The 13,006-nt window shown below is 39.6% G+C and overlaps 1 protein-coding gene across 2 annotated transcripts in view; it reads left to right on the top strand.

Annotated features, from left to right (window-relative positions):
* Positions 1–13,006, top strand: part of LOC129725263 (uncharacterized) — a 30,584-nt gene that overhangs the window by 10,753 nt on the left and 6,825 nt on the right. The window contains exon 5 of one of the 2 annotated variants that reach the window (XM_055680856.1): positions 8,179–8,447. The exons of the other annotated variant lie outside the window; for it this stretch is intronic. Coding sequence (XP_055536831.1) covers positions 8,179–8,301 — 123 coding nt within the window. The 3' untranslated portion in view covers positions 8,302–8,447. Of the gene's footprint in view, positions 1–8,178; positions 8,448–13,006 lie in introns of those variants that run through there. 2 annotated transcript variants of the gene reach the window in all.

Below are 13,006 nucleotides of genomic sequence, written 5' to 3' on the forward strand. Positions count from 1 at the left end.
ATGCATTTTGCAAGGTTTTTTCCGCTAGCAGCAGCATTTGGTAAAACAGAAAATTCAATTTGCCGCTTCTGTAACAAAATTTAGAGGCACCAAAAGGTGCCAGTTGCCGATTACATTGTTGTTTTCTGGTTAATCTACTAAAAGCCACCAGCATAACGGGTGAAACCGGCACGAGATGACCGGTACTATTTGTCTTTCCTCCTTTCAGCTGCTAACACCTAGCGCTGTCGTGAAATTAACATCAACATAAACATGCATTTTTGCAAGGTTTTTTTTCCGTTAGCAACAGCAATTGTAAAACATAAAATTCAACTAACCGCTTCTATTATAAAACTGCGAGGCACCAAAAGGTGCCAGTTGCCGATTTCTTGTTCACTGGTTTCCGTCCAGAATTCCAGCCATTTTAGTACTTTGCAGTAGCCACCAGCATAACGGGTCAAACCGGCACGAGATGACCGGTACTATTTTGTTTTTCCTCCTTTTAGCTGCTAACACCGAGCGTCCGTATGTATCCGGTACGGTTTAATAATGAAACTGATGGGGTGAAATGTTCGAACGATACGTTTTATACCAAGGCTTCGTCAGATAATTAGAAAGAGGGATGGGCTACATAGATGATGGAATGGTAGAGAAAAATGTTTCTTGAAAGCTGCGCCGGCCGCTGTCATAATATTAACACCAACACAAACATGCATTTTTGCAAGGTTTTTTCCGCTAGCAGCAGCATTTGGTAAAACAGAAAATTCAATTTGCCGCTTCTGTAACAAAATTTAGAGGCACCAAAAGGTGCCAGTTGCCGATTACATTGTTGTTTTCTGGTTAATCTACTAAAAGCCACCAGCATAACGGGTGAAACCGGCACGAGATGACCGGTACTATTTTGTCTTTCCTCCTTTCAGCTGCTAACACCTAGCGCTGTCGTGAAATTAACATCAACATAAACATGCATTTTTGCAAGGTTTTTTTTCCGCTAGCAACAGCAATTGTAAAACATAAAATTCAACTAACCGCTTCTATTATAAAACTACGAGGCACCAAAAGGTGCCAGTTGCCGATTTCTTGTTTACTGGTTTCCGTCCAGAATTCCAGCCATTTTAGTATTTTGCAGTAGCCACCAGCATCACGGGTCAAACCGGCACGAGATGACCGGTACTATTTTGTTTTTCCTCCTTTTAGCTGCTAACACCGAGCGTCCGTATGTATCCGGTACGGTTTAATAATGAAACTGATGGGGTGAAATGTTCGAACGATACGTTTTATACCAAGGCTTCGTCAGATAAATAGAAAGAGGGATGGGCTACATAGATGATGGAATGGTAGAGACAAATGTTTCTTGAAAGCTGCGCCGGCCGCTGTCATAATATTAGCACCAACACAAACATGCATTTTCGCAAGGTTTTTTCCGCTAGCAGCAGCATTTGGTAAAACAGAAAATTCAATTTGCCGCTTCTGTAACAAAATTTAGAGGCACCAAAAGGTGCCAGTTGCCGATAACATTGTTGTTTTCTGGTTAATCTACTAAAAGCCACCAGTGTAACGGGTGAAACCGGCACGAGATGACCGGTACTATTTTGTCTTTCCTCCTTTCAGCTGCTAACACCTAGCGCTGTCGTGAAATTAACATCAACATAAACATGCATTTTTGCAAGGTTTTTTTTCCGCTAGCAACAGCAATTGTAAAACATAAAATTCAACTAACCGCTTCTATTATAAAACTGCGAGGCACCAAAAGGTGCCAGTTGCCGATTTCTTGTTTACTGGTTTCCGTCCAGAATTCCAGCCATTTTAGTACTTTGCAGTAGCCACCAGCATCACGGGTCAAACCGGCACGAGATGACCGGTACTGTTTTGTTTTTCCTCCTTTTAGCTGCTAACACCGAGCGTCCGTATGTACCCGGTACGGTTTAATAATGAAACTGATGGGGTGAAATGTTCGAACGATACGTTTTATACCAAGGCTTCGTCAGATAATTAGAAAGAGGGAGGGGCTACATAGGTGATGGAATGGTAGAGACAAATGTTTCTTGAAAGCTGCGCCGGCCGCTGTCATAATATTAACACCAACACAAACATGCATTTTTGCAAGGTTTTTTCCGCTAGCAGCAGCATTTGGTAAAACAGAAAATTCAATTTGCCGCTTCTGTAACAAAATTTAGAGGCACCAAAAGGTGCCAGTTGCCGATTACATTGTTGTTTTCTGGTTAATCTACTAAAAGCCACCAGCATAACGGGTGAAACCGGCACGAGATGACCGGTACTATTTTGTCTTTCCTCCTTTCAGCTGCTAACACCTAGCGCTGTCGTGAAATTAACATCAACATAAACATGCATTTTTGCAAGGTTTTTTTTCCGTTAGCAACAGCAATTGTAAAACATAAAATTCAACTAACCGCTTCTATTATAAAACTGCGAGGCACCAAAAGGTGCCAGTTGCCGATTTCTTGTTTACTGGTTTCCGTCCAGAATTCCAGCCATTTTAGTACTTTGCAGTAGCCACCAGCATCACGGGTCAAACCGGCACGAGATGACCGGTACTATTTTGTTTTTCCTCCTTCTAGCTGCTAACACCGAGCGTCCGTATGTACCCGGTACGGTTTAATAATGAAACTGATGGGGTGAAATGTTCGAACGATACGTTTTATACCAAGGCTTCGTCAGATAAATAGAAAGAGGGATGGGCTACATAGATGATGGAATGGTAGAGACAAATGTTTCTTGAAAGCTGCGCCGGCCGCTGTCATAATATTAACACCAACACAAACATGCATTTTTGCAAGGTTTTTTCCGCTAGCAGCAGCATTTGGTAAAACAGAAAATTCAATTAGCCGCTTCTGTACCAAAATTTCGAGGCACCAAAAGGTGCCAGTTGCCGATTATAGTTTCCTGGTTAGTCCGTCCAGAATTCCAGCCATTTAAGTGTTTTGCAGTAGCCATTTACTACTAAAGCCACCAGCATTACGGGTGAAACCGGCACGAGATGACCGGTACTATTTTGTATTTCCTCCTTTCAGCTGCTATCACCTAGCGTCCGAATGTCACTGGTGCGGTTTTGGAATCAGAATGATGGGGCGCCGGCCGCTGTCGTAAAATTAACACCAACAAAAAGATGCATATTTGCAAGGTTTTTCCGCTAGCAGCAGCATAAACATCGGAAACAGAAAGTGACAACAACAATAACAACAAAGTCAGATCGATTGTATCCGTTAGTGTCGACTGTGCTTGGGAAGAGAGGTAGTGATTGGCTGCGCGGTATGATTTAGACAATCGATATTAATTACCAATTTTTCAATAGTGTATCTCAAACAATAGTTTGTTTTTGTTACATAAATTTAACCGTAAAAGAATTTCTGATCGATTGATGCCAAAACCTCGAAAACCTGATTATAGATGACTGCAAAATAAGCGCTCAAAACCTGACCACTTTTCTCTGGTTTTCCCTGGTTGAATTACTAGATTTTTAAATTCAGGGGCCTAACTTCGATATAGACGTTAGTCAACGTCAAAACAAGTCCAGTGACAGTGAGAGTGTCATCAAAAGGCAAGCCCAATAATTAATAATGATAATAATGTGATATTTTTCAACACACGTCGTAGCTTGCACACATTTTTTTATGAAAGCTATTCCTTTTTTTTCTTCTCAGTGTTATTTATTTTTTGCCCTCCCCTTAGCTAACTTTGATAACCGTGGACATAAAAACTATTCAAAATTTGTATCAGCATTTTTTAATGTGAATTATTAGTGCATCGAGTATTTCATATGACTTTTGACGTAGGACTACGTCTAACCGCACTATATCGAGATACATTCTGCGGAAACTAAAACCAAAGTGTAACGTTGGAATGAAAGATTTCAAACGGTAATGCTGATGTAACCACATGATGGATTACAATAATCAATATGTCGTTGGATTGATAAAATGATGGACAATTTTGTGATTCCTCAGTTATCATTATCATTTCATTGTTTAACAGTGAAAATTGAATAAAAGTTTCAAGGTCGAATTTTCACGAACAATGTACCAATCACATGCGAGCACCCCTGGCACAGACTTCATGAATAGACACCAACTGGTTGCTGTGATATCCCGTATAGCAGTGGCAAAAAATTTGACAGAATCTCCCCTTCCCAATAGGTCAACTAATGTTTGCTTCTATGAGCCTAGACTATATTGATGTCTTGAAGGTGAAGCTTTTTCGGAAAGTTCGTAACCGCCTCCACTATCAGACAGTTTCACGTTCTGCTGTCAGAATGTTATTAAAACTGATGTCGTGATGGAAAACATGCTGGCACAAGCAACAGTACTGCACCGAGCAATGTATGAATAGAGCGCTGGTCACTCGTCGTCTATCAGTATAGTAGAACTCGATATCCATTTGTGTGCAGCCAAGCCAAGTTTAAACTACATTGCCGCTGTCGCACAGTGGGGCGTGTTGGGTTAACGCGTAGGTATCGTTTGGCGATCTGGAATACAATCGAATTGCCGTTTAAATTGTCTTCTTCTTCCTGTTTTGTATATGTAGTAGCAAATATCTGAATTCAATATGATTATTCGCAAAATACGCTGCGCCACCGGGGACAGCAAAATTCTGTACGTGTCGGTAGAGGCAGATAGAAGGGTATATAAATTAGGTAAATTGTACAGATAAAATGCGTTGTTTATTTTTAAACTCTACATTCTGTTTTTCTCATGTCCATTTTAAATTTTCTGTGAATAACATTTTTGTTCAAAAACTGTAATTTTTTATCGTTATTTTTTCCACGAACAGGAAAATTGCAGGAAAATTTTATTATGTGACATCTTTGCCGCTTGGTGATTGGAGAGTGAGCCATAACAACAAATAAATATTGTTTAATTTCTACTAAATCGTACTCAATTTAGGTCTGTATAGAAGCTTGCCTTTTCGCGTATTGAAGAAAATTGACTGTATTAGAATGAAAGATATTCATCAATGTTAAAGAGAATATTTTTTCTTCTACAGTAGAGTGCTGCAGATAAATAATCAAAATACAGACGCCGTTTGATTTTGCCAAACACGACATGGCAGAATTTTCCTAAAATGAACGGTTCTCTTTTCATAACGTTTTTTTCATAGATATTTCTACCAATGAACTAGTTTTAGTTCCAAGCTTGATGAATTGAGACTGATGACCTAGATACTTGATATTACTACCCGAGTAATTAGAGGCTTAGTACTGCTTAGATCATGATCATTATACATATAACCGGTACATGTTCCGGTCATGTTCCAGGAACCGTTTTACCAGTTCCGATCATTCGCTTTGGCAACATAAAGAACCAACATACCTTTCTTTTGGAGGATGTTGAGTTGAAATTTGTTGAAATAATCAAGAAGACTAAGAAATGTGTTTAGACATAATCGAGCTCAAATCAAACAGAGCCTCAAATGGAAATATAAAACTATTGTAGTCCTACGTCAACTATGCGGTCCACCCTCCTACTATTTTAATTTCACGCGTCTGATACTTCTGAATAATAAATTCTCTAATAAGGACTCGACGATTCCGTTCAGTGTAACGACGTTTGACGTTACGTTCCCAAGCAGATCAACTCTATACATAACCTGTGAAAATCCAGCGACATTACTTATCTAGGGACTAAATAATCTTATGATGCACCTCAAGTAATTCAAGTGCACCGAGAAAAAAAATCAGTTTAATTAATGGCCTTTTAAAAAATCTGTACCCATGTGTACTAGGGTGAGGAAAAGTGATCGATTTTCCAGAACCAAGTTTTTTTGGTTCCTTTTGGGGCCTCAAACAACCCTAAACTTACCGGAAGTCGATTGGTTTTGTCTCCGCTTGGCGCATTGCATTTCAAATTTGTATGAAAATTCATATGGAAAAACCTACTTTTTTGCATTTACCTCTCTAGAGAGCTCAATAATTCTCTAATAATGCACTACATTATGTTAAAGTATAGTATTTTAGATGCCTAACAACTTTTCAGAGGACACTGAAGAGCTAGAATGTCCCTAAGAAGAGATATAGCTTTTCAAAGTTGAGTATGTCGATTTAAATGCAGAAAATCTTGTTTTCTGCCAACATTACCAATGTACCGGCGTCAGTAGGATTCCCATCAGAAGCAACCTGTCGTTACGAGTTTGTACACTCAGCTGGATCAAGCAAACAAATTTAGGTCAATATTCTAGGCACAGAGAGAATCTACAACGTGTTTCAGAGGTTATTTCTAATGGGAATCTGACTGACGCCGGTACACTGGCAGTGTTGGCAGAAAAAATGATTTGCAACATAAATTTGGACATACTCAACTTTGAACAGCTCTAGTAATTTTTTGGAACACCCTAGCTCTTTAGTGTCTTCGGCCAAGTTGTTAGGCATTAAAAACCTACCATTTGAAGTTATGAAACCTATGGTTTGAGCCATTTTGAGCTCTTTAGAATGGAAAATGCATAAAAGTTGGTTTTTCCATACAAATTTCCATACAAATTTGAAATGCAATGCGCCAAGTGGAGACAAAACCAATCGACTTCCATATAGTACCATTTAGAATCTGTACCAGAAAAAATGAAAAAAATCTGTACCTTTCCAGATAAATCTGTACCTGTGATAACACTGACTGTACTTGTAAATCAAGGTTACTGTGAGAATACATTCTTTTTTCGAGAAAATTTCCAGTAGAAACGCTGAAACTATACTGTGTGCCCAGTCATTGTGGTATTGACGGAAATGAAAAAAACGATAGCCTAGTAGAAGGTTCAACATCAAATTTCAGGTATCACCCGAATAAAATTGGAAGAACTCACTCTACAGCATGTTGTTGCTACAACTGAAATTCCTTAATATGTATGGTATTGAACGTCTTCGGTAGGGTAGATGCTCCAGTAATGAAGGATCTAAGCATCAGTGTTTTTTAAAAACGAGAATATCAATATTCATATCGCAAATATCCAACCCATTTTACTTTGGTGGGATAGAAAATATCATAAACTGTCATGTACAATTACAGTTTGTATATATTTGTAACAAACTATGTTTGAAAAATGAATAATTGTAAACCAATCTTATGTTCCAGTTATAGAGACAATGTTCCTATAATAGTGGAAAATGTGCCAGTAATAGTGGTAGTTGATTTTCTCATAGGCTGCAGAAAATGGATCACGATTTAGTTTTTTTATGCTTCAAGGTAGCATTCAAAACCTCTTCCTTTACAATGGGCAATCATCTAGCATGAGCTGTGATAATTATTCGTTTTGAGTATAATGGTAGAAAAGTTGCAAGAAAAAAAACTATTTCCTTTGCTCCAGTTGATTCTTCGCAATGCTAGAAAGATTTTTGCCGGTAGTTTGACCCACCTCTATTTTTGATCTTTGCTCAATTTTGTTCTTCAAATCAAGGGATACTTTACGAGCGCTTGTATGAATCAAAAAATTCGATTTCGAATGTTTTAATGAAAATATAAAATAAAAGAAAACAAATCATGCAACAAATGTTTAAATAGTCCAAATCAGAGAAGATCAGCAGTAAATAATCACTGTACTGTATCAGCGCTTGGAAAGGTTTAAAGCTTTAATAAACTCAAGTTTGTCCTTCTGCATCTCATCAGCTTTCAGATGTTTCATTTTACTTTTGAATTCTCTCTCCTCATTTCTCTGTAATATTTCCTTGCGGTTCTGCCCGCGTAGCTCCACTTTCTGCTTCTTCATTTCTTCTAGCTCTGCTGCTTTTCTTGATTTTGTCACTTGTAACCGGTGCGGTTGCAATTTCAGCATCGAGTGGAAATTTACCTAATTTTGGTACTACCGCGGGAGAGTGTATGAGTAAAAATTACCCTCATTTAAACACCCCCGCAGCAGCGTGTACCCAACATGACAACTGTCACCACCTTGCGCTGAATATCGTTCACATAAGTTTGTTTATTTTCGTTTAAATATGTTCGTTTTTCCGTTTGTGAACGATATTGTCGCGTTAGATAGGTTCGATAATTTTTATGTCATGTTTGTAGAATAATTGTTAGGGATAGATAGGCCGGTATTTTCCTCTAGCTGCGAAAAAATGGTGCTGAATTAAGTCTCGGCGGGTTTGTTGTGGTCGGCAGCCATCGCGGGATAGGGAGTTTAGCCTCGACCACGGTAGGACATACACGTCGCGTGTTGTTATTGTTTTCTCAGTGCGCGTTTTCTGTTTTATATTTACAGTTTGTGTTCGATTTGTGTCCTGTGGAGCGAAGGTTGTTCCGCTTCTTTGTTATAAGACCAGCGAAGATTGTTCCGCTGGCCCGTGAGTGCGAGTGCTACGAGTGGTGTTCGCTCGCCGGATAGGGTAAGCTGCGCTATTAGCTACCCCCGGCTAAGTGCAAAGGAGCAGAGAAGACACCGCCCCGCCGACGACCATTGCAGCAGAAGCGACCGGAGGATATTTCGAGCTGCAGGAGCAGCAGAAAGCAGCCCCGGACGGCCACCATCGGCGACCCTCACCGCAACTGACAGCTAGAGGAACCGGAATAAACGGATGAGTTTTTGTTTATTTATTTTGTTTATTTTTTTTTCTTTCTCAGTGTTCTAGTAAAGATCCGAAAGTCCGTTAGAGGTATCTGGCCGCCCTGTAAGGGTTACACACTTCAGTTTGCTCTTTATTTTCCTTCTTCAACTTTCTCGATCATCTCCATAGATGCTTTTTCCTTTTCTTACACCAATTGCCGAATTTCATTTAGCCGCTCTCCTGCTGTCAGAATTAGGGAAAATTTCCGAGTGTAGTTTCGATGCGATTCTTTAAAGAGTGTGGTCTACCGCTGGCCTCGAGGAATTGCTTTGCTATGAACAGAAGAGTCTGTTCAGTGACTGGAAATCCCTTGCGCTCCAAATCATGCAACAAGACAATGATTTCCCGTTCCTCTTTCGACAGGAGAATTGGCGGTGGACCTTTGGTTGTTTTATCACTTCATCTGCCATTTAGACGAAAACGAATCGTCGACTCACGTATTCCGTAGTGCCTAGAAGCACCGTGAATCGTTTTTTCACCGCTTTTGATGATTTCTAGGCACTGGCTGAAGGTTTCTTCGGTGTATGAACGAGATACCCGGTTACGTTTTTTTTTTGCTTCTGCATTCTAAAAAATGCATGCCTGGTAACCACTGGTGTAAAATGAAATAGAAACTCACTTAAGATATCAAAATGTAAGAATAACGGTACTGTATTGTGTGAACCAGAGGCAGATTTACACACGAAAGTAGTTCGCGCACCACAGTTTGTTTTCATCTGCTGAGATAACACCTAACCTCAAATGTTGGCTGAAGCACTACCACTATTACTGGAACAGGGGTACTGAAATCGTTCCTATAGTGGAGTTTCAATTTATTCAGTTTTTTGATGATTATTTGAGCCGTTAAGAGCAAAAGTGGTACATGTGCCATTAAGTAAATTTTTCAGGAGACGCGGTAATCGAAAACACTCAAATAGTAAATTATTATCAACAATTTTTCCCAACATAACTGCACTTAATCATTGCTGAAAAGGTTTCAAAAGACGGTACATGAAAGCATAACGAGTTCTGGTTGAGAAACTTACACAAACTTCAATGGAAAAACATGTACCACTTTTGTTCTATGGGAAAAATAATGACAACCAGTGTTGGGTATAGCGAGAAACGAATCAATTCCATAGACTTTATTCAAGATAAGTAAGTTATAAAATTCCTGAGGAATATTGAGCTAAGTTAGACTAAGTTATTATATATATTTTTAATACCTACTTTAGTGATTCTCGCTAGCGTTAACAAATTTCGAGGGAGGTCTACTCCACTTCTAGGTTTAGGCTTAGAAATTTTAATTCGATAGATAGAACCGGGATTCCTATTCGCGGGTTTCGCTGTCCAGCCGTGTAATCCGTTTCGATTCGCAGTGCGATTTAAATATATTAATTTAGTGAATCTCCGGGAAATTTAATTACAAACATGTGCACTAGTAATTAAGGCAAATAGGTTAGGAATTATATAAGTATCATTTGATTTCTCACCGTTCTGTACTTTAAGCATTAAGTTTAGCAAGTAATTTTAGAAACTAGATAGTGTGTAAGTTCACTAGGTTTAAGCCGATAGATTTAAGGTAGATTTAATCCGATTTAAGAATAATTAGAACTAATTTTAAGATTCTTCGCACTATCAGCACAACGAATAATGATCCAATGCCTCGCTCCTATCTGATGATGACACATGACATTCGCTTCGTCCGCTTTGATCGCGGTTCGATCGTGACGATTCCTCGGATAGTAACGGGTGCGGTTTATCAGTCGTGTGAAGCGATATTAGCTGCTGTGGCCAAACATCTCGACAGGGCGCAGTCAACAACCAGAAAACGTTGAGAGCAAAAGTGGTACATGTCCAGTCTAAGCATGAAGGATGCATTATAGCTCGCTAATCTTAAAACATAGAACATTCATGTATTCAGCAGAGTTGTTCAAGTGATTGAGTACTATAGAATGACTAGCTGACCCGGCAAACTTCGTCTCGCCTATTTTAGAGTTTAATTTAATAATTTTAAACATTTCAAATTTATTGATTCCTTGCGATTGGATTATATCGTTTATAAATAATTGGTTTTATCGGAATGGCAACATTCTCAACTTTTGGCTTTTGTACATGACCTCTATTCCGGATATATATTGGGTGCATTTCAGTTATTTTCGTTGTTTTCCAGAAACTGAAAGTGGTCACTTTCTGATTCAAAATGGTGTCCAGGGTCAATGCTTGGCTTCTTTACATCATTTCGATTACGGACTTATCCATATGTAGTAGTATTCGGTTATTTGCGGATGTTTTCCAGAAGTTGCCATTTTTCAATTAAACTGTTGTCTAAGGTCAATTTATAGCTCCTTGCATCATCCTGCATCCGGTGATCCGGAACCGTAAGTCGCCATCTTGGATTTAAAAAGGGCATTTGGAGACAATTTCTGGCCCCTGAGCGTCATTCTGGTTTGAGAAACACCCATATTGGGTGTTATTTGGTCATTTTCGGCTGTTTTCCAGAAACCGGATGTCACCATCTTCGAATTCAAAATAGTGTCTGTGGTCGATTCTAGCTCCTGTGTATCATTCTGGTTCCGAAGATACTCATTTTGTATGGAAATCGGCCATTTTTGGTTGTTTTTTAGAAACCGGAAGTTGCCATCTTACAATTCATAATGGTGTCTGAGGTCAATTTTCAGCTTAATTCTCGTTCCAGAGATACTCATATTGGGTGGTATTTGGTCATTTTAGGCTGTTTTCCGGACACCGGAAGTGGTCATCTTGGATTTCAAAACAATTTCGGCCCTCCGTGCGTCAATCTGGTTAAGGAAACGCTCATATTGAGTGGTTTTTGATCATTTTAGGCTGTTTTACAGACACCGGAAGTCGCCATCTTACAATTCAAAATATTGTCTGAGGTCGATCTTTGGCTTCAGTGGTCGATTTGTGGCATCAGTGCATCATAACAATCCCGGAAATACCCATATGGCGTCGTACACAAATTAAGTAACGCTAAAAACCACGATTTCAGACCCCCTCCCCTCCTATGTAACGATAAGTAACGTTAGATATGACTCCCCCCCCCCTAAGGTTACGTAACGCTGGACAACCTGTCTCCCCTCCAAATTTGCAATTTTGAGCAAACATCTCAGTTACGTAACGGGCTCAACTAACCCCCCCCCCTCCCCCCTATATAACAATAAGTAACGCAGACTTATCCCCCCTTCCCCCCCTTCATGGGTTACGTAATTTGTGTACGACGCCTATTGGGTGGTATTTGGTCATTTGCCGCTGTTTTTCAGAAACCGGAAGTCGCCGTCTTGGATATCAGAATGGCATTAGGAGACAATTTTTGGCCTCTGAGCGTCATTCTGGTTGAAATGGTCTGGTTCTGGTCTGAGGTCGAATTGTGGCTTCAGTGCATCATAACAATCCCGGAAATACCCATATTAGGTGGTATTTGGTCATTTGCCGCTGTTTTTCGGAAACCGGAAGTCGCCATCTTGGATTTCAAAATGGCATTTGGGAATAATTTCTGGCCTCTGTGCGTCAATCTGATTAAAGAAACGCTCATATTGAGTGGTATTTGATCATTTTCAGCTGTTTTCCAGACACCGGAAGTTACCATCTTACAATTCGAAATGTTGTCTGAGGTCGATTTGTGGCTTCAGTGCATCATAACAATCCCGGAAATACCCATATTGGGTGGTATTTGGTCATTTGCCGCTGTTTTTAAGAAATCGGAAGTCGCCATCTTGGATTTCAGAATGGCGTTAGGTGACAATTTTTGACCTCTGAGCGTCAATCTAGTTTAAGAAACATTTATATTGGGTGGTATTTGGTCATTTTCGGCTGTTTTCCAGATACCGGAAGTCGCCATCTTATAATTCAAATTGTTATTTGAGGTCGATTTGTGGCTTCAGTGTATCATAACAATCCCAGAAATACCCATATTGGGTGGTATTTGGTCATTTGCCGCTGATTTTCAGAAACCGGAAGTCGCCATCTTGTATTTCACATTGGCATTAGGAGACAATTTTTGGCCTCTGAGCGTCATTCTGGTTGAAGAAACATTTATATTGGGTAGTATATGGTCATTTTCGGCTGTTTTCCATACACCGGAAGTCGCCATCTCACAATTCGAAATGTTGTCTGAGGTCGATTTGTGGCTTCAGTGCACCATAACAATTCCGGAAATACCCATGTTTGGTGGTATAAGGTCATTTGCCGCTATTTTTCAGAAACGGGAAGTCGCCATCTTGGATTTCGAAATGATATTTGGAGACATGCCAGAAGAAGGAAGGGTGTCGAAACATTATGGACATGTTTGTTACACCTAAAAACATTCACCTGCTAAATTTGGTTATATTTGCTTGATTGGTTCTCGAGCTGTGCGTAATTTGAGTTTCATTTGTATGGGACCCCTCCCTTATATAAGAGAGAGGGGTGTCAAACAATTATATTTGTTACCCCTAAAAACAATCACCTGCCAAATTTGGTTCCATTTAGTTGGTTAGTTCTCGA

The sequence above is a fragment of the Wyeomyia smithii genome, chromosome 2, assembly GCF_029784165.1.
Source record: "Wyeomyia smithii strain HCP4-BCI-WySm-NY-G18 chromosome 2, ASM2978416v1, whole genome shotgun sequence".
Taxonomy (NCBI): Eukaryota; Metazoa; Arthropoda; class Insecta; order Diptera; family Culicidae; genus Wyeomyia; species Wyeomyia smithii.